Source organism: Panulirus ornatus, chromosome 18, assembly GCF_036320965.1.
Source record: "Panulirus ornatus isolate Po-2019 chromosome 18, ASM3632096v1, whole genome shotgun sequence".
In the NCBI taxonomy this organism is placed as follows: Eukaryota; Metazoa; Arthropoda; class Malacostraca; order Decapoda; family Palinuridae; genus Panulirus; species Panulirus ornatus.
Genome location: NC_092241.1, coordinates 4,634,688 through 4,657,508, shown reverse-complemented (window position 1 = coordinate 4,657,508; position 22,821 = coordinate 4,634,688). Strand labels below are relative to the sequence as shown.

Sequence of the window (22,821 nt, the reverse complement as noted above, 5' to 3'; positions counted from 1 at the left end):
GTCTCGTGCATCAAAACTAGTAACACTCACTCAGCTGCCCCCAAATCACTTGCCTCACGATCTTTCTTCTCTTGCCCAGGTGCATATGCACCAATAATCACCCATCTCTCTCCAACTTTCAGTTTTACCCACATCAGTTTACTTTCTTACACTATCACATACTCCCACAACTCCTGTTTCAGGAATAATGCTACTCCTTCCCTTGCTCTTGTCCTCTCACTAACCCCTGACTTTACTCCCAAGAAATTCTCAAACCACCCTTCTCCTTTACCCTTGAGCTTTGTTACACTCAGAGCCAAAACATCCAGGTTCCTTTCCTCAAACATACTACCTATATCTCCTCTTTTCTCATCTTGGTTACATCCACAAACATTTAGACACCCCAATCTGAGCCTTCGAGGAGGATGAGCACTCCCCGTGTGACTCCTTCTGTTTCCCCTTATAAAAGGTAAAATACAAGGAGGGGAGGGTTTCCAGCCCCCGCTCCCATCCCCTTAAGTATGCGACAAAAAAGTAACCAAAAACCATCTTTACCACATAACTGCCCTCCAAGTTGGTGATGAACATTCTTACTTTTATATAAGATTTAGTAGCAGGTCACCGAGTGAATCTCAAAGAAACAATTTCTGCTGGCAAGGATCTAACTGGGAACCCTGGGAAGATAAAGTGGAAAAAAGTCAGTTGAAGATACTAGCAGTCATACCTATGTTCTATAACCAAAAAGGAAAACAGGACATTACAAACAAAATGCTTGAGAGGACTTATCAGCAACTGCAATTAGCAACCAATAGTAGTAGTAGGTAGGAACATTAGACAGGGGCAGCAAGGAACATTAGCTGGGGCTGTAAGCCAGTAGCAGTATCTGTCCAGCGGCCCACAGCCACCAACTTATTCTTCCGATAAAGCCATTGTACTGTTTTGTACTGCTCCCTACACAGCTGATTTACCCGCACCATGATTCTGGTAGTCTAAAGGAGAGCCACAGGAGCTCGCAACTTCAAATATTCTGTGGCTGCCCTGATGGCAAAGAAGCTGTCCCCTCAGTGCAAATGCCTGAGGGCAGCCTTTAGCACTTTCTCGACCCAAACAGGATTGGTGGGGCCAGGCACTAGCATGCTGAGGTAGGACTTAGTCTTCGTGACAAAAGAGGGACTGGGAAACCCGCAGAGAGTCAGGGATATAAAACTTGGGGTTGACATCATCACCAGGAGTGGCAGGCTCTTCCCCTCTCCCAGATCGGTAACCCCCCCACCAAAAGTTAGCACGCACACTCCTTCCGCCGTGTGGTGCCTCCTCCGGTGTGCCACTCCATGTCTTCTGTCAGCTGGGACATGTCTCCCACCCAACACTATGCACCACTTACCCAACTACACCAACCTTGTGGTGGAGGATACCCTTCAGGATCAACTTCTGAACACTGTCTTGTGTTGCCATTCATTAGATGCCCCCAATTGCCTCCAGCAACCAGCAGAGAACAGTGGCCTGTAACTGCTGGTTCAGGCCCTGCCCAACTACTAAAGAGGGACCAGCTGCCATCATTGCCCCTGCCCTAGCGAGGAGCTCAATCTACTTGTCGGTCCATCTTGCCTTAGACAAGATGTGCCATGTTGCCATCTCCTAGTGAAAGAAGCTGGCATGTGCCCACCGCTTGTGGACCCTACAGCCCTGATAAGCCAGCGAATGCATTCCCACATTGTGGGCAAGTGGAAGAGCAGTCATCAGCCGCTACATCTTTGTTCAGGTTGGCACCTGACATGCCAACAGTGGCTGGCACACAATTCCCAAAGGGCTTTTTTTATTTCTGTTGCTCAGGTATCACAGAACGAAAAACAGTGACAAGGGTAGACGTCCTGGAAGGTTTCAGGCAGTGATACTGCACGAAGACAGCAGAGGACCACAGTCAAGTGATGGAGGCTGCCGCGGCGTATTGGCCCTTGACATCCCTTTAGCAGTTGCCCAGCTAAACCAGTAAACTAGCTTGGACAACTCCCGACTCTCAGCTGCTAAGTGACAGACTGGATAGTCACTGAATGGAGCTAGGGCTTCAGAGGTCGCAATCACAATGCTACCAGAAAGCCTGTATTGCTGCTCAGCATGTTAGCAACATGACTGGTAGAAAAGGCAACCCCCTAAAATGTTAGTGGGTACACTCAGGAGTGCGTGAAAACTGCACTAGATTTGCCCTCAGCCAGAAGCCTATTAAGGGCGAGGAACAAAAGGCTACAATACACCACTAAGTTTGCAAGATAAGAAGACTTATGCCAGGGCCAACCCTTCAAGGGTGTTCCATTAATACGAACTCATAAATGAAATGCTTCTGACAATACGTGGTTTGAGGTTGGTTGTCTGAGAAGGGAATAAAGCGAGGCAACAAGTACTCTCTAACTGTTGTGTGCCAAAAGTCAGGACATTAGGAAAAGTGCAAGATGAAGATTTACACATCAGAAGGAAGAGGTAGGTGGATGGGGAGAGAGCCTGAGCATTCAAGGACATGTATCCATTGGGAAGAATGACCTAAAACAAAATGGTGTATGGAAGTGGGGGTTACAGAAGACTGCTTTCACTGTGCTGAACCAGGGTATTTTAAGCTCTGGTTACTGTGCATATGTGACGGCTTAAGAGTGGATATGAGCAAACGAGGCCACATTGCTGCTGATGTTAAATCCTTAACAGGAGAAACAATTCCATGAAATACAGAGGAAATGTAAACAAAATCTTAAATAATGTTAAACAAAATAAATATTCTCCTTGTAACAGTAATTCAATCAAAACGTGTCGTTATTCAACAAAACTTTAGAATGTTCACCAACCTCCACTCCTCTTTCAAGATCACGTATTTGTGGTCCCTTTGGTGCACCTCCAAATACACACGTGGATCTGATCTTTGAGGATGATCCATAGTCCTGTGCAACTGTTAAGATCTGCTGTGCAAGTTCTCTGGTAGGAGCCAAAATGAGAGCAATTGGACCATCTCCTCGTTCTAAATATGGCTGATGATTTATATGGACAATTGCAGGTAGTATGTAGCCTAAGGTTTTACCTGAGCCCGTCTGAAATGAGAAAAATCCATTATGCCATAAACATTGCCAATAAGCTAACCATGTCTAAAGATATTTCATTTTCCCATGAATATAAAAAGTTTATTTCATGTATCTTTATGTATTTATTATACTTTGTTGCTGTCTCCTGCTTTAACAAAGAAACGCAAGGAAACAGACGAAAAAAAAAAAAAAAAAAAAAAAAAATTTTTAAAAAAAAAAGGGGTTCCATTGGGGGGGGTTAAAAAAGGGGGAAATTTTTTTTTTTTGGGGAGGGGGGAAAAAAAAAAAGGGGGGGGGGAAAAAGGGAAAAAAAAGGGAAAAAAGGGGGGGGAAAAAAAGGGGGGGTTAAAAAGGGGGGAAAACCAAAACCTTAAAAAAAAGGGGTTTTAAAAAAATTTTAAAAAGGGGGGGGGAAAAAATTTTAAAGGGGGGGTTTTTTTTAAGGGGGGGGTTTTGGGTGGGGGGGGGTTCCGGGGGAAAAAATTTGGGGAAAAAAATTTTGGGGTTAAGGGGAAAAAAAATTTTTAAAAAGGGAAAAAAAAATTTTTTTAAAAAAAAAAAGGGGGGGGGAAAAAAAAAAAAAACCCCCCCCCAAAAAAATTTTTTGGGTTTTTTGGGGTAAAAAAAAGGGGGTTAAAGGGGGAAGAAAAAGTTTTTGGGGGGGGTTTTGGGGTTTTGGGGGGGGAAAATTGAAAAAGGGAACCCGGGGAAAAAAGGGAAATTTTAAATTTAAATTTTTGGGGTTTTGGGGCCTTGGTTTTTTGGGGGGGGGGGGTTTTTTTCCCCCTTTTTTTCCCCCCCCCAAAAAACCAAAGAAAAAATTTTAAAAAAAAAAAAAAAAAAAAAAAATTTTTTTTTTTTTTTTTTTCCCCCCTTTTGGGGGAAAAAGGAAAAAAAAAAAAGGAAAAACCCCCCCCAAAAAAAAAACCCCCCCAAAAAAAAAACCCCAGCTTTCATGTTTTTAAAACCTTCCTGGGGTAAACCATTTGGAAACCCCCTTTTATGTTTTTCATTTGCGTTTGTGTTGGGAACCTAAATTTTTTTCCCTTTTTATTTTTGGGCCTTTCCCCCCTCGTTCCCCCCACCCCAGACACGTATATCCTCTTCAAACTTTCCTCACTCATTCTCCCCCATGTGACCCAACCAAATTTTAAAAACAAACCTTTTTATGCTCCCTCAACCACGCTGTTACCACACCCTCTTACCCTTTTTAATACTTAATCATCAAAAACCCCCTTAAAACCACATATGCAGGCGTGGGCTATGGATAGAGGGGTGGCAGGAGGGTGGGTGGGGCTGGAAATGAGATTTTTAGGACAATTTTTGGTGTGAGGTGGTTTGATCGAGTAAAATAACCCTAAGGGTAAGAGAGATGTGTGGAAAAAAAAAGAGTGTGGTTGAGAGACAGAAGAGGGTGTTTTGAAAAGGTTTTTGGGGACATGGAGAGAAAGGGGTGAGGAAAGATTGCCCCAAAAGGATATATTGTCGGAGGGGGAAAGGGGAAAGATAGAAGAGGGAACCAAATTGGAGGGGAAAGATGGAGTGGAAAAAAAATTGTGTTGATCGGGGCCCGAACCCGCGGAGGGTGAAAGGAGGGCAAGGAATAGAGTGGGAAATTTGGGGCGATGTGGTATCCGGGGGGGTTGGGCTGCTGTCAGTGGATTGAATTTAGGGGTGTGAAAACGCTGGGGGAAACCATGGAAAACTGTGTAGGATGTACATTTGCGTGTGTGGACGTATGTAAATACATGTGTATGGGGGGGGGTTGGGCCCCTTTTTTTCGTCTGTTTCCCCTTTCGCTACCTCGCAAACGCGGGAGACAGCGGGGAAAAAAAAAAAAAAAAAAATTTAATAATATATAAAATATTAATATTATTTCCCCCGGGGATAGGGGAGAAAGAAAACTTTCCCCCGTATTTCCCCGCCCTGTCCCTAGAAGGCGACTAAAAGGGAAGGGAGCGTGGGGGGGGCTGGAAACCTCCCTTCTCAATTTTTTTTTTTTGCTAATTTTTCCCAAAAAAAGGAACAGAGAAGGGGGCCGGTGAGGAAAAATTCCCCCCCCTGGCCCAGCTCTCTGTTCTTAACGCTACCTCCTAACGCGGGAAATGGCCCAATATTTAAAAAAAAAAAAAAAAATAAATACATATATATGTAAGATCTTTTGAAGTAAGATTAAAATTATGAAAGAAGAGAGGGGCATTTGGACGTTTTTTGCGGGGAAAAAAGAAAATTGAGTGGGAAAAGTAAAAAAGAATGACAGGGGGTCAAGAGAAAGGTGCAAGAGTTGAAAAAGAGGGAAAATTTGAGATTTGGGGGTGAGAGAGTATCATTAAATTTTAGGGAGAAAAAAAAGATTTTCTGGAAGGAGAAAATTAAAGTCCCGAAAAGAAAAGGGGAAAGCAAATGGGAACTTCAGTAAAGGGGCGCAAATGGGGAGGTGATAACAAGTAGTGGTGATGTGAGAAGGAGATGGAGTGAGTTTTTTGAAGGTTTGTTGAATGTGTTTGATGCCAGTGGCAGATGAAAGGGTTTTTTGGTCGAGGGGGTGTCCCAAAGTGAGAGGGTTAGGGAAAATGTTTTGGGGTAAACGGAGAAGAGGCAGTAAAAGCTTTGCGGAAAAAGAAACCCGGGCAAGGCAGCATTTTTGGGAGGGTTTGCAGGGGAAATTTTTTTAAAAAAAGGGGGGTGACTATTATTGATGACTGGTTGGTAAGGTTATTTAATGTATGTATGACTCATGGTGAGGTGCCTGAGGATCGGCGGAATGCGTGCATAGTGCCATCGTACAAAGGCAAAGGGGATAAGAGTGAGTGCTCAAATTACAGAGGTACAAGTTTGTTGAGTATTCCTGGTAAATTATATGGGAGGGTATTGATTGAGAGGGTGAAGGCATGTACAGAGCATCAGATTGGGGAAGAGCAGAGTGGTTTCAGAAGTGGTAGAGGATGTGTGGATCAGGTGTTTGCTTTGAAGAATGTATGCGAGAAATACTTAGAAAAGCAAATGGATTTGTATGTAGCATTTATGGATCTGGAGAAGGCATATGATAGAGTTGATAGAGATGCTCTGTGGAAGGTATTAAGAATATATGGTGTGGGAGGCAAGTTGTTAGAAGCAAAGAAAGTTTTTATCGAGGATGTAAGGCATGTGTACGTGTAGGAAGAGGAAAGTGATTGGTTCTCAGTGAATGTAGATTTGCGGCAGGGGTGTGCGATGTCTCCATGGTTGTTTAATTTGTTTATGGATGGGGTTGTTAGGGAGGTGAATGCAAGAGTTTTGGAAAGGGGCAAGTATGAAGTCTGATGTGGATGAGAGAGCTTGGGAAGTGAGTCAGTTGTTGTTCGCTGATGATACAGCGCTGGTGGCTGATTCATGTGAGAAGCTGCAGAAGCTGGTGACTGAGTTTGGTAAAGTGTGTGAAAGAAGAAAGTTAAGAGTAAATGTGAATAAGAGCAAGGTAATTAGGTACAGTAGGGTTGAGGGTCAAGTCAATTGGGAGGTAAGTTTGAATGGAGAAAAACTGGAGGAAGTAAATGTTTTAGATATATGGGAGTGGATCTGGCAGCGGATGGAACCATGGAAGCGGAAGTGGATCATAGGGTGGGGGAGGGGGCGAAAATCCTGGGAGCCTTGAAGAATGTGTGGAAGTCAAGAACATTATCACGGAAAGCAAAAATGGGTATGTTTGAAGGAATAGTGGTTCCAACAATGTTGTATGGTTGCAAGGCGTGGGCTATGGATAGAATTGTGCGCAGGAGGATGGATGTGCTGGAAATGAGATGTTTGAGGACAATGTGTGGTGTGAGGTGGTTTGATCGAGTAAGTAACGTAAGGGTAAGAGAGATGTGTGGAAATAAAAAGAGCGTGGTTGAGAGAGCAGAAGAGGGTGTTTTGAAATGGTTTGGGCACATGGAGAGAATGAGTGAGGAAAGATTGACCAAGAGGATATATGTGTCGGAGGTGGAGGGAACGAGAAGTGGGAGACCAAATTGGAGGTGGAAAGATGGAGTGAAAAAGATTTTGTGTGATCGGGGCCTGAACATGCAGGAGGGTGAAAGGAGGGCAAGGAATAGCGTGAATTGGATCGATGTGGTATACTGAGGTTGACGTGCTGTCAGTGGATTGAATCAGGGCATGTGAAGCGTCTGAGGTAAACCATGGAAAGCTGTGTAGGTATGTATATTTGCGTGTTTTGGGGCGATGTATATACATTTTGTTGGGGGTGGGGTTTGGGGCCCTTTCCTTCGTCTGTTTCCTTGCACTACCCCCGCAAACGCGGGAGACAGCGAAAAAAAAAAAAATATATATAAATATTTTATAATATATTTTTTTCATACAAATTTGCCATTTCCCCCGATAGCGAGGTTTGCGTTAAAAAACAGAGGGCTGGGCCTTTGAGGGGAAAACCTTTACCTGGCCCCCTTCTCTGTGCCTTCTTTTGGGAAAAATTAAAAAAAAAAAAAAGAGAGGGGGGGATTTCCAGCCCCCCCCCTCCCTTCCCTTTTAGTCGCCTTTTACGACACGCAGGGGAATTTCGGGAAGTATTCTTTTTCCCCTATCCCCAGGGGTAAATATATATATATTAATATATATATATTAAAATATATATATATATAAAATAATATTTTATAAAATTATATTTTTGTCGCCCATGCATGCATGTGTAAAATAAATCAACCAATATCTGATTTCTGTCCAGCCTTTTAAAAAATAACCTGTGCAATACCAACAAAAACCCTTCCCCCCGAAGTGAATGGGGCCCTCCCTGAGCTTGAATTGGGGTGGGCCCTGGTATCCCTGTTTTTCCCGGGTCCTGCCATTACATAGTCTGGGAAATTAAAATCACTGAAAATACTGGGGGGGTTGGGGAGTTCTTACCACGTAGTGTGATTTCTTTTTCATTCCTGCATAAAGACACACACACAATTAGAAAAACGACAAAAGTAAAAGACTACCATAAATGACAGAAAATTGCAATACAACAAAATAATCAAACAAAATGGTTTCCTGTATTTTTCTACTTTATAAGCGGGCATTGATACAGTCGGTGGGGGGGCTGATAAAAATTCTTCTCGAAAGGGGTAAGTCTGGACAGGGCCCACCTTGGCTTCCGCAGACGTTTTACCCGGGTGCCTCCCCTTCAGCGACGGTCGTCCACCAGCTGAACTCCCCAAACCCCCACGTGAACCCCGTCATCCCTATCGCCGACGTCACGGTCCCGAGAGCGAGGGAAAGGGGAACGGGAGCGAGACCTAGAAGGGGATCTTAGAATTTAACCAGTTTTAGCTGTACCTGAAAGGGGAAAATATGAATTCTTTGAGCCACTCGTGCACTGCACAAAGTTGTGGCCCCAGATTTCCCTTTCCCAATGAAGAAAATCCAGTGCTTCTTTCAGCTGCAGCCTTAAAAAAACTTGTATGGTGGTAACCAATTTCTAGACTTAGGTTCCCTGAGAACAATCTACCAACAAAAAACTATCTTCAGTTTAAAGCAAAATTTGGTTTCTCCAAACGCAGAAATTTAAATTGTACAAAAACCCAAATAAAGGGAATCTTTCCCAATAGCAAACGGGAATGGACACCCCATGCCCATATGCACTTCAATGAATGAATGTTAAGGTCCATTCTCAAGCACAAACAAAATGCTCTTTTTTCCCCTACCCTTAGTCTTCGGGGAGGAGGAGGAACCTGCCCCTTTTTAACCTAATTCAAAACATCTTGGGTTGCATTAAAAACACTGGACAAAGACACCAAAAATAAAACACATCAGTCTTCCAACACTTATCTCCCAAATGAAGGTTGCTAAGGGTTTGCCTAATGCAATAATTGGTCACAAATACTCACGGGTAACAGAACAAAACCTAGCATCCCAAAAAACAGCAAATTACAAAACATGACAAAAAAAAACAAAGCAATGACCTACACTAAAACCAATCAACAAAAATGTGCATTTTTAGAAAGCAAAAAAATTTATGCCCTTTATGCAGAAAAATGGTCATTAATGCAAGAATGCAAACACACTAACAGTCCCATTTACTCGATTCATCTACGGGCAGGGGTCCGCAACCATTATAAATTTTAGTCGCCACTTCCCCTATAAAGCAATTAATGACTAAAAGCAAATGCCACACGCAATAACATGAAAAGTCAAAAAATCCGAAAAAAAAAGGAAATCAGCATTCAGAAATGCAGAACTGTCAAACATTTAATAAAACATAATTTAGCAAAATAGCTTTTAAAAAAAAGGCACAAAACTTTTTCAGTACCAAATAAGGTAAGGTTTTGGCCATTAAAAAAGGACACGATCAAAACCGAAAATTTTGTTTTTTGAAGAATTTTAAACCTTTCTCCAGTCCTCTTCCAATACACTTATCTCTGAATCTTTTTAAACCCCAAAAATGCAATCAGACAGTCCCCAAGCATGCGGGCTACATAAAACCCATTTTGTAACCTTTTTTTCCCTATACTTTAAAGGAAAAAAGTTGCAGACCCCGGATTTACCGTCACTTAAATATCAAGTAACTGGATGGAAAAAATTTAGTAAAGTATAAACACCTACTAAAGCTGGCGGGGAAAACTAGGTTTTCTTGTTTTAAATTGCAAAACAAAGAAGCGCAGACAAGAGGCCCAAATTAAAATGGTTGAAACAAAGACAATGACCAAGTTAAAATGGGTTTAAACACAAGTGTTTTAAACCCAAGAAATTCATTGCAAATTCAATGACCAAAGATGCAATGGGACAAGTAAAATTTAAAACATGTTAGTACCATTATCAAATTAAAAATTTCTAAATCAATTTACAATTTGGGAAAAAAAATTTAAAGTTTAATTTTTTTCATTTTCCCTTGGGTTTTTAATTTGAACCGGAAAACTGGGTGGCATCAGTAAAAGGGAAAATTTAAAGCTATTGAATGACACCTCCAGTATTTATCCAAAAAACTAACTAACTTCAGAGTATGGGGAAAAAGTGCCGATATTCCCACCTGTCCAGGAAATCATGAACAAATAGTTTTGTTCTTACATCATACAAAACAAAAGACTAACCCCTGACAAAAAATAACCATTATGTTAAATAGGACAATGCCCCAAACTCTGAATTGTAAGCTTTGTACAAAAAGGGAAACACTGATGTAAAAACCTTTGGCAGCCCAAAAAAAAAAAAAATATTTGAAAAAGATTTTACCTTAATAAATGTCCCAAGAACCAATGGATAAAAACTCAAAAGCTAACCATTGTAACAGAAATATACAAAACCCGGTTAAATAAAAGAAAAAAAAAAATTGAGCATAAAATGATTTTAAAAAACGGGGAAAATAACTTCGTCAGGAAAATTTTTAACTATGTTAAGTGCATCCTGTTATTTCTATGTATTGTTTAAACCTCCCATTTTGCCATTTTCCTTTCCTAAATCAAGATATTTTTAGATATTTCCTTTTTTTACAAAAAAAAAAAAAAATGCAGAGAGCTTTTCAACCCCTAGAAGGGAAAACCCCTTCCACTTAACACACGAGAGAGGTCAATTTAATTTTTGTCCATGCTAACCTACCCAAAATTTTTATGTAACAAACTTCTAAATATTATTCTAACAGACAATAAGTGAAGCTGGAGGACAGACCCCCTTGGAACAGCATTTTTTGCGTGCACCTAAAGGACTTCACCCTTTAACTGGTAAAAAGGATACAGTATCACCAGTAATATTATCAACTGATGTATAATGTTTTCTGCCTTCATTAAAAAATCCAGCTTGTTTGAGCCAAACACAATCATTGATGTCATTAGCGTTTTCTTAACATTAATTTTTTCTTTAAACTAAGCTCACCAACCTATATACATCATATAAGGTGTACCCATTGCAAGCTTCCACAACCTCCCCAAATAAAACACTACATAAAAGCTTTGAGAGAAACATTACTTGGGTACTGCTCTTATTTAGGCAACCTGAAAATTATCAGAATTGCCATTCATGGGGTAAGATATTTACTCATGTATAAACACCTGAATATATATATATATTATATATATATATTATATATATATATATTATTATATATATATATATATTATATATATATATAAAAGAGGGCAAATGAGAGTTGGGGTGAGAGAGTATCATTAAATTTTAGGGACAATAAAAAGATGTTCAGGAAGGAGGTAAATAAAGTGCGTAAGACAAGGGAGCAAATGGGAACTTCAGTGAAGGGTGCAAATGGGGAGGTGATAGGTAGTGGTGATGTGAGAAGATGGAGTGAGTATTTTGAAGGTTTGTTGAATGTGTTTGATGATAGATTGGCAGATATAGGGTGTTTTGGTCGAGGTGGTGTGCAAAGTGAGAGGGTTAGGGAAAATGATTTGGTAAACAAAGAAGAGGTAGTAAAAGCTTTACGGAAGATGAAAGCAGGCAAGGCAGCAGGTTTGGATGGTATTGCAGTGGAATTTATTAAAAAAGGGGGTGACTATTATTGATGACTGGTTGGTAAGGTTATTTAATGTATGTATGACTCATGGTGAGGTGCCTGAGGATTGGCGGAATGCCTGCATAGTGCCATTGTACAAAGGCAAAGGGGATAAGAGTGAGTGCTCAAATTACAGAGGTATAAGTTTGTTGAGTATTCCTGGTAAATTATATGGGAGGGTATTGATTGAGAGGGTGAAGGCATGTACAGAGCATCAGATTGGGGAAGAGCAGAGTGGTTTCAGAAGTGGTAGAGGATGTGTGGATCAGGTGTTTGCTTTAAAGAATGTATGTGAGAAATACTTTGAAAAGCAAATGGATTTGTATGTAGCATTTATGGATCTGGAGAAGGCATATGATAGAGTTGATAGAGATGCTCTGTGGAAGGTATTAAGAATATATGGTGTGGGAGGCAAGTTGTTAGGAGCAAAGTTTTTATCGAGGATGTAAGGCATGTGTACGTGTAGAAAGAGAGGAAAATGATTGGTTCTCAGTGAATGTAGGTTTGCGGCAGGGGTGTGTGATGTCGCCATGGTTGTTCAATTTGTTTATGGATGGGGTTGTTAGGGAGGTGAATGCAAGAGTTTTGGAAAGGGGCAAGTATGAAGTCTGTTGGGGATGAGAGAGCTTGGGAAGTGAGTCAGTTGTTGTTCGCTGATGATACAGCGCTGGTGGCCGATTCATGCGATAAACTGCAGAAGCTGGTGACAGTTTGGTAAAGTGTGTGAAAGAAGAAAGTTAAGAGTAAATGTGAATAAGAGCAAGGTAATTAGGTACAGTAGGGTTGAGGGTCAAGTCAATTGGGAGGTAAGTTTGAATGGAGAAAAACTGGAGGAAGTGAAGTGTTTTAGATATCTGGGAGTGGATCTGGCAGCGGATGGAACCATGGAAGCGGAAGTGGATCATAGGGTGGGGGAGGGGGCAAAAATCCTGAGGTGGGGGAGGGGGCGAAAATCCTGGGAGCCTTGAAGAATGTGTGGAAGTCAAGAACATTATCTCAAAAAGCAAAACTGGGTATGTTTGAAGGAATAGTGGTTCCAACAATGTTGTATGGTTGCGAGGCGTGGGCTATGGATAGAGTGGTGCGCAGGAGGATGGATGTGCTGGAAATGAGATGTTTGAGGACAATGTGTGGTGTGAGGTGGTTTGATCGAGTAAGTAACGTAAGGGTAAGAGAGATGTGTGGAAATAAAAAGAGTGTGGTTGAGAGAGCAGAAGAGGGTGTTTTGAAATGGTTTGGGCACATGGAGAGAAGGAGTGAGGAAAGATTGACCAAGAGGATATATGTGTCGGAGGTGGAGGGAACGATGAGAAGAGGGAGACCAAATTGGAGGTGGAAAGATGGAGTGAAAAAGAATGTGTGTGATCGGGGCCTGAACTTGCAGGAGGGTGAAAGGAGGGCAAGGAATAGAGTGAATTGGAGCGATGTGGTATACCGGGGTTGACGTGCTGTCAGTGGATTGAATCAGGGCATGTGAAGCGTCTGGGGTAAACCATGGAAAGCTGTGTAGGTATGTACATTTGCGTGTGTGGACGTATGTACATACATGTGTATGGGGGTGGGTTGGGCCATTTCTTTCGTCTGTTTCCTTGCGCTACCTCGCAAACGCGGGAGACAGCGGCAGAAAAAAAAAAAAATATATATATATATATATATATATATATATATATATATATTATCCCTGGGGATAGGGGAGAAAGAATACTTCCCACGTATTCCCTGCGTGTCGTAGAAGGCGACTAAAAGGGAAGGGAGCGTGGGGGGGGGCTGGAAAGCCTCCCTTCTCAATTTTTTTTTTTGCTAATTTTCCAAAAGAAGGAACAGAGAAGGGGGCCAGGTGAGGATATTCCCTCAATGGCCCAGCTCTCTGTTCTTAACGCTACCTCGCTAACGCGGGAAATGGCGAATAGTTTAAAAAAAAAAAAAAAAATATATACATATATATGTAAGATCATTAGAAGTAAGATTATTAGTGAAAGAAGAGAGAGGCATTTGGACGATTTTTGCAGGGAAAAAATGCAATTGAGTGGGAGATGTATAAAAGAAAGACAGGAGGTCAAGAGAAAGGTGCAAGAGTTGAAAAAGAGGGCAAATGAGAGTTGGGGTGAGAGAGTATCATTAAATTTTAGGGAGAATAAAAAGATGTTCTGGAAGGAGGTAAATAAAGTGCGTAAGACAAGGGAGCAAATGGGAACTTCAGTGAAGGGCGCAAATGGGGAGGTGATAACAAGTAGTGGTGATGTGTGAAGGAGATGGAGTGAGTATTTTGAAGGTTTGTTGAATGTGTTTGATGACAGTGGCAGATGTAGGGTGTTTTGGTCGAGGTGGTGTGCAAAGTGAGAGGGTTAGGGAAAATGATTTGGTAAACGGAGAAGAGGCAGTAAAAGCTTTGCGGAAGATGAAAGCCGGCAAGGCAGCAGGTTTGGATGGTATTGCAGTGGAATTTATTAAAAAAGGGGGTGACTATTATTGATGACTGGTTGGTAAGGTTATTTAATGTATGTATGACTCATGGTGAGGTGCCTGAGGATCGGCGGAATGCGTGCATAGTGCCATCGTACAAAGGCAAAGGGGATAAGAGTGAGTGCTCAAATTACAGAGGTACAAGTTTGTTGAGTATTCCTGGTAAATTATATGGGAGGGTATTGATTGAGAGGGTGAAGGCATGTACAGAGCATCAGATTGGGGAAGAGCAGAGTGGTTTCAGAAGTGGTAGAGGATGTGTGGATCAGGTGTTTGCTTTGAAGAATGTATGCGAGAAATACTTAGAAAAGCAAATGGATTTGTATGTAGCATTTATGGATCTGGAGAAGGCATATGATAGAGTTGATAGAGATGCTCTGTGGAAGGTATTAAGAATATATGGTGTGGGAGGCAAGTTGTTAGAAGCAAAGAAAAGTTTTTATCGAGGATGTAAGGCATGTGTACGTGTAGGAAGAGGAAAGTGATTGGTTCTCAGTGAATGTAGATTTGCGGCAGGGGTGTGCGATGTCTCCATGGTTGTTTAATATGTTTATGGATGGGGTTGTTAGGGAGGTGAATGCAAGAGTTTTGGAAAGGGGCAAGTATGAAGTCTGATGTGGATGAGAGAGCTTGGGAAGTGAGTCAGTTGTTGTTCGCTGATGATACAGCGCTGGTGGCTGATTCATGTGAGAAGCTGCAGAAGCTGGTGACTGAGTTTGGTAAAGTGTGTGAAAGAAGAAAGTTAAGAGTAAATGTGAATAAGAGCAAGGTAATTAGGTACAGTAGGGTTGAGGGTCAAGTCAATTGGGAGGTAAGTTTGAATGGAGAAAAACTGGAGGAAGTAAATGTTTTAGATATATGGGAGTGGATCTGGCAGCGGATGGAACCATGGAAGCGGAAGTGGATCATAGGGTGGGGGAGGGGGCGAAAATCCTGGGAGCCTTGAAGAATGTGTGGAAGTCAAGAACATTATCACGGAAAGCAAAAATGGGTATGTTTGAAGGAATAGTGGTTCCAACAATGTTGTATGGTTGCAAGGCGTGGGCTATGGATAGAATTGTGCGCAGGAGGATGGATGTGCTGGAAATGAGATGTTTGAGGACAATGTGTGGTGTGAGGTGGTTTGATCGAGTAAGTAACGTAAGGGTAAGAGAGATGTGTGGAAATAAAAAGAGCGTGGTTGAGAGAGCAGAAGAGGGTGTTTTGAAATGGTTTGGGCACATGGAGAGAATGAGTGAGGAAAGATTGACCAAGAGGATATATGTGTCGGAGGTGGAGGGAACGAGTAGTGGGAGACCAAATTGGAGGTGGAAAGATGGAGTGAAAAAGATTTTGTGTGATCGGGGCCTGAACATGCAGGAGGGTGAAAGGAGGGCAAGGAATAGCGTGAATTGGATCGATGTGGTATACTGAGGTTGACGTGCTGTCAGTGGATTGAATCAGGGCATGTGAAGCGTCTGAGGTAAACCATGGAAAGCTGTGTAGGTATGTATATTTGCGTGTGTGGACGCATGTATATACATGTGTATGGGGGTGGGTTGGGCCATTTCCTTCGTCTGTTTCCTTGCACTACCTCGCAAACGCGGGAGACAGCGAAAATATATATATATATATATATATATATTTTTTCATACTATTCGCCATTTCCCGCGATAGCGAGGTAGCGTTAAGAACAGAGGACTGGGCCTTTGAGGGAATATCCTCACCTGGCCCCCTTCTCTGTGCCTTCTTTTGGAAAATTAAAAAAAAAAAACGAGAGGGGAGGATTTCCAGCCCCCCGCTCCCTTCCCTTTTAGTCGCCTTCTACGACACGCAGGGAATACATGGGAAGTATTCTTTCTCCCCTATCCCCAGGGATAATATATATATATATATATATATATATATATATATATTTTTGTCGCACATGCATGCATGTGTAAAATAAATCAGTCCAATATCTGATTTCTGTCCAGCCTTTTAAAACTAACCTGTGCAATACCAACAAAGTCCCTTCCCTGAAGTGAGATGGGCCATCCCTGAGCTTGAATTGGGGTGGGCTCCTGGTATCCCTGTCTTCGGATCTCTGCCATTACATAGTCTGGGAAATTATAATCACTGAAGTACTGGATGGGGTTGGGGATGTTCTTACCACGTAGTGTGATTTCTTTTTCATTCCTGCATAAAGACACATACACAATTAGATAACGACAAAAGTAATGACTACCATAAATGACAGAAAATGTGCAATACAACAAAATAATCAAACAAGTACTTACCTGTATTTTTCTACTTCATAAGCTGGGCGATTGAGTACAGTCGGTGTGGGCTGATAAAAGTTCTTCTCGAAAGGGGTAAGTCTGGACAGGTCCCACCTTGGCTTCCGCAGACGTTCACCCGGCTGCCTCCCCTTCAGCGACGGTCGTCCACCAGCTGAACTCCAACCTCCACGTGAACCCCAGTCATCCCTATCGCGTCGACGATCACGGTCCCGAGAGCGAGAACGAGAACGGGAGCGAGACCTAGAAGGGGATCTTAGAATTAACCAGTTTTAGCTGTACCTGAAAGGGAAACTATGAATTACTTTGAGCCACTCTGTGCACTGCACAAAGTTGTGGTCCAGACTTCCTTCCAATGAAGAAAATCCAGTGCTTCTTTCAGCTGCAGCCTTCAAAAACTTGTATGGTGGTAACCAATTTCTAGACTTAGGTTACTGAGAACAATCTACCAACAAAGACTATCTTCAGATAAAGCAGAATGGTTCTCCAAACGCAGCAATCTAATTGTACAAGAACAAATCAAGTAATCTTTCCCATATAGCAGAATCAGGAATGGACATCCCATGCCCATATGCACTTCAATGAATGAATGTTAAGGTCCATTCTCAAGCACAAACAAAATGCTCATTTTGCCTACCCTTAGTCTTCAGGGAGGAGGAGGAACCTGTCCCATTTAATCCTAATTCAAAACATCTTAAGTTGCATTACAAACACTGGACAAAGACACCAAAAATGAACACATCAGTCTTCCAACACTTATCTACCAATGAAGGTTGCTAATGGTTTGCCTAATGCAATAATTGGTCACAAAAACTCACTGGTAACAGAACAAAACCTAGCATACAAAAACAGCAAATTACATACATGACAAAAAAAAACAAAGCAATGACCTACACTGAACCAATCAACAAATATGTGCATATTAGAAAGCATAAAAATTATGACCTATGCAGAAAAATGGTCATTAATGCAAGAATGCTACACACTAACATGTGCATTTACTCAATTCATCTACAGCAGGGGTCCGCAACCATTATGAATTAGTCAGCCACTTCACTATCAAGCAATTAATGACTAGAGCAAATGCCACACGCAATAATCATGCAAGTCAAAAAATCCGACAAAAAATGAAATCAGCATTCAGAAATGCAGAACTGTCAAACATTTAGATATACATAACTAGCAAAATGAGCGTTTAAAAAAAGGCATCAAAACTTTTTCAGTACCAAATAAGGTAAGGTTTTGGCCATTAAAAAAGGACACGATCATAACGTAATTTGATTTTGAAGCAATTTACCTTTCTCCAGTCTCTCTTCCAATACACTTATCTCTGAATCTTGTTAACCCAAAATGCAATCAGACAGTCACAAGCATGCTGGCTACATATAACACATTTTGTAACCTGTTTTGGCTATACTTTGAGGAAAAAAGTTGCAGACCCCTGATTTACCGTCACATAAATATCAAGTAACTGGATGGTAAAATTCAGTAAAGTATAAACACCTACTAAAGCTGGCGGGAATACTAGTTCTCTTGTATTAATTGCAAAGCATGAAGCAGCAGACAATGAGCCAAGTTAAAATGGTTGAAACACAGACAATGAGCCAAGTTAAAATGGTTGAAACACAAGTGTTAACCAATGAAATTCATTGCAAATTCAATGAGCCAAAGATGCAATGTACAAGTGAATTAATACATGTTAGTACCATTATCAAATTAAAATTGCTAAATCATTCACAATTTGGGAAAAAATTAATGTTTAATTTTTGCATTTTCTTGGGTTATAATTTGAACAGGAAAACTGGGTGGCATCAGTAAGAGGAAATTAATGTCTATTGAATGACACCTCCAGTATTTATCCATATCTATCTAACTTCAGAGTATGGAAAATGTGCCGATATTCCCACTCTGTCCAGGATATCATGAACAAATAGTTAGTTCTTACATCATACAAAACAAAAGACTAACACTGACATACATAACCATTATGTTAAATAGGACAATGCTCAAACTCTGAATTGTAAGCTTTGTACAAAAGGCAAACACTGATGTAAAAACTTAGGCAGCAACAATACAAAATATATTTGAAAATGATTTTATCCTTATATAAATGTCCCAAGACCTAATGGATATAAACTCAAAAGCTAATCTATTGTAACAGAAATATGACAACCTGGTTAAATAAATGAAAAAAAAAAATTGAGCATAAAATGATTTAAAAAGCGGGGAAAATAACTTCGTCAGGATATTCAACTATGTTAAGTGCATCCTGTTATTTCTATGTATTGTTTAAACCTCCCATTCTGCCATTTTCCTTTCCTAAATCAAGATATTGTAGATATTTCCTTTATTTACAAAAACAAAAAATGCAAAGAGCTTTGCAACATCTAGAAGGGATACCGTTCCACTTAACACACGAGAGCGGTCAATTTAATTTTTGTCCATGCTAACCTACCCAAAATTTTTATGTAACAAACTTCTAAATATTATTCTAACAGACAATAAGTGAAGCTGGAGGACAGACCCCCTTGGAACAGCATTTTTGCGTGCACCTAAAGGACTTCACCCTTTAACTGGTAAAAAGGATACAGTATCACCAGTAATATTATCAACTGATGTATAATGTTTTCTGCCTTCATTAAAAAATCCAGCTTGTTTGAGCCAAACACAATCATTGATGTCATTAGCGTTTTCTTAACATTAATTTTTTCTTTAAACTAAGCTCACCAACCTATATACATCATATAAGGTGTACCCATTGCAAGCTTCCACAACCTCCCCAAATAAAACACTACATAAAAGCTTTGAAACATTACTTGGGTACTGCTCTTATTTAGGCAACCTGAAAATTATCAGAATTGCCATTCATGGGGTAAGATATTTACTCATGTATAAACACCTGAATATATATATATATATATATATATATATATATATATATATATATATATATATATATATATATATATATATAAGAGGGCAAATGAGAGTTGGGGTGAGAGAGTATCATTAAATTTTAGGGACAATAAAAAGATGTTCAGGAAGGAGGTAAATAAAGTGCGCAAGACAAGGGAGCAAATGGGAACTTCAGTGAAGGGTGCAAATGGGGAGGTGATAGGTAGTGGTGATGTGAGAAGATGGAGTGAGTATTTTGAAGGTTTGTTGAATGTGTTTGATGATAGATTGGCAGATATAGGGTGTTTTGGTCGAGGTGGTGTGCAAAGTGAGAGGGTTAGGGAAAATGATTTGGTAAACAAAGAAGAGGTAGTAAAAGCTTTACGGAAGATGAAAGCAGGCAAGGCAGCAGGTTTGGATGGTATTGCAGTGGAATTTATTAAAAAAGGGGGTGACTGTATTATTGACTGGTTGGTAAGGTTATCTAATGTATGTATGTCTCATGGTGAGGTGCCTGAGGATTGGCGGAATGCCTGCATAGTGCCATTGTACAAAGGCAAAGGGGATAAGAGTGAGTGCTCAAATTACAGAGGTATAAGTTTGTTGAGTATTCCTGGTAAATTATATGGGAGGGTATTGATTGAGAGGGTGAAGGCATGTACAGAGCATCAGATTGGGGAAGAGCAGTGTGGTTTCAGAAGTGGTAGAGGATGTGTGGATCAGGTGTTTGCTTTAAAGAATGTATGTGAGAAATACTTTGAAAAGCAAATGGATTTGTATGTAGCATTTATGGATCTGGAGAAGGCATATGATAGAGTTGATAGAGATGCTCTGTGGAAGGTATTAAGAATATATGGTGTGGGAGGCAAGTTGTTAGGAGCAAAGTTTTTATCGAGGATGTAAGGCATGTGTACGTGTAGAAAGAGAGGAAAATGATTGGTTCTCAGTGAATGTAGGTTTGCGGCAGGGGTGTGTGATGTCGCCATGGTTGTTCAATTTGTTTATGGATGGGGTTGTTAGGGAGGTGAATGCAAGAGTTTTGGAAAGAGGGGCAAGTATGAAGTCTGTTGGGGATGAGAGAGCTTGGGAAGTGAGTCAGTTGTTGTTCGCTGATGATACAGCGCTGGTGGCCGATTCATGCGAGAAACTGCAGAAGCTGGTGACAGTTTGGTAAAGTGTGTGAAAGAAGAAAGTTAAGAGTAAATGTGAATAAGAGCAAGGTAATTAGGTACAGTAGGGTTGAGGGTCAAGTCAATTGGGAGGTAAGTTTGAATGGAGAAAAAGTGGAGGAAGTAGTGTTTTAGATATCTGGGAGTGGATCTGGCAGCGGATGGAACCATGGAAGCGGAAGTGGATCATAGGGTGGGGGAGGGGGCAAAAATCCTGGGAGCCTTGAAGAATGTGTGAAGTCAAGAACATTATCTCAAAAAGCAAAACTGGGTATGTTTGAAGGAATAGTGGTTCCAACAATGTTGTATGGTTGCGAGGCGTGGGCTATGGATAGAGTTGTGCGCAGGAGGATGGATGTGCTGGAAATGAGATGTTTGAGGACAATGTGTGGTGTGAGGTGGTTTGATCGAGTAAGTAACGTAAGGGTAAGAGAGATGTGTGGAAATAAAAAGAGCGTGGTTGAGAGAGCAGAAGAGGGTGTTTTGAAATGGTTTGGGCACATGGAGAGAATGAGTGAGGAAAGATTGACCAAGAGGATATATGTGTTGGAGGTGGAGGGAATGAGGAGAAGTGGGAGACCAAATTGGAGGTGGAAAGATGGAGTGAAAAAGATTTTGTGTGATCGGGGCCTGAACATGCAGGAGGGTGAAAGGAGGGCAAGGAATAGAGTGAATTGGATCGATGTGGTATACCGGGGTTGACGTGCTGTCAGTGGATTGAATCAGGGCATGTGAAGCGTCTGGGTTAAACCATGGGAAAGCTGTGTAGGTATGTATATTTGCGTGTGTGGACGTATGTATATACATGTGTATGGGGGTGGGTTGGGCCATTTCTTTCGTCTGTTTCCTTGCGCTACCTCGCAAACGCGGGAGACAGAAAAAAAAAAATATATATATAAATTACAATGAAAATATATGGTAAATGTAAGTAATATGCTAACTATACATACTACGATGTAAAGTGACACCTGAGAACCATAAAGAGCGCACTGGGTTAAAATACTTTAAATTTCATTCCTACCACATAAAGCCTATCCATGGACCTCCAGTAGTGCTCAAGAAAATAGACAAATCCATCAAGGATTGTGGTGGTTGTGATGGAGTGCGAAATGAAAGTGAAAAACAATTTAACAGTTTTTGTCTTCATTGTGAGAGATTTAGCTAAGACATGAAGGATCCAGGTTTGCTATATCTCCAAGAATAGGTGGTGTCCACAGAAAACACAAGTGAAACTAGCATCCTGAGATCAGTGCAAGAATGGTGTGGTGGTGGTATACGAGAATAGGTCATTTTGATATGAAAATTTATTAGGGTTTTTCACAGTTGTATTTGTTGGGATGGGAAAGCAGTTGTTGAATACTTCTCTGGCCATTTTGATGTGAAAATGTTTAGTCAGCATTTCACTGCTGCATTTGCTGAGATGGGAATGCAGTTGAAGACTCATCTGGTTATTTTGATGTAAAAACGTTTATTGTTTCAGTACTGCATTTGCTGGGATGCAAAAGCTGTTGCTGAATACCTGTCTCATAATTCTGATAAAGAAAATGCTTAGTCAGTGTCTTAATGTTGCATTTGTTGGGATAACGAACCAGATAATGAATACTCGTCTGGTCATCTTGATGTGAAAATATCAAGAGTTTCAGTCTTCTGCTTGTCAGGATGGGGTAGTGATGGTACAAGTGAATGGGTTGTGAAAGTTATTGAATACCTGTCTGGTCGATATGAAAATTTATTAGGGTTTTTCAGTGTTGTGTACGTTAGGATGGGAAAGCAGCTGCTGAATACTTCTCTGGCCATTTTGATGTGAAAATGTTTAGTCAGCATTTCAGTGTTGTGTCTGCTGGGATGTGAATGCAGTTGTAAACTCGCATCTGGTCATTTTGATGTAAAATGTTTATCGTTTCAGTGCTGCATTTGATGGGATGCAAAAGCCGTTGCCAAATACCTATCTCTTAATTCTGATAAAGAAAATGATTAGTCATTGTCTTTGTGTTGCATTTGTTGGGATGGTGAAGCAGATAATGAATACTTGACTGGTCACCTTGATGTGAAAATACCAGGCATTTCAGTCTTCTTGTTGGGATGGGGGATCTATCAGTTCAAATTAAATGAGAGGCAGGGATAAGCCTTTTATTCTTACTTGGGGATTGGTCGAGTGGGATCTAGCACTGCTGCAAAGAACTAGTGGGTCTGTACTAGGACAGGTGTTTCAAGTTTGTAGTTCCTTGGTGAGTAACAAATTGTTCAAGGTGCACTCTCCTGAGCTGTTTGCAGCCGTTATATTTACCGATGACAGTGTGTATAACCAACAAATAATTTCCAGCAGTTATACCTACTTACAAAAGGGTGTACAACCCATGTGTGGGGAAGTTTCAGGTAGAGCAGATTAACTGTAGAGGATATGCTTTCTTTCCCAGCAGATAACATCAATGTGCTCTTAGGAAACAAAGACAATCAAGTGTACCATTCGTAACATACAGACGCATGTTGCATTACCAGGAAAGCAAAATAAACCAACAGCCCCAGTACCCTAATACACCCAA

The 22,821-nt window shown here is 40.9% G+C and overlaps 1 protein-coding gene across 13 annotated transcripts in view; it reads right to left on the bottom strand.

Moving 5' to 3' along the window:
• The window catches only part of Rm62 (ATP-dependent RNA helicase Rm62), a 42,702-nt gene that overhangs the window by 14,355 nt on the left and 5,526 nt on the right, over positions 1–22,821 (bottom strand). For 7 of the 13 annotated variants that reach the window (XM_071672789.1, XM_071672795.1, XM_071672796.1 and 4 more), the window contains exons 2-4: positions 16,215–16,457; positions 15,927–16,113; positions 2,811–3,050 (exon numbers count right to left, since the gene is read on the bottom strand). In XM_071672789.1, the coding sequence (XP_071528890.1) occupies positions 2,811–3,050; positions 15,927–16,113; positions 16,215–16,457 (670 nt within the window). The remainder of the gene's footprint in view (positions 1–2,810; positions 3,051–15,926; positions 16,114–16,214; positions 16,458–22,821) is intronic. The other 6 variants (XM_071672790.1, XM_071672797.1, XM_071672798.1 and 3 more) reach the window with 1 other exon arrangement.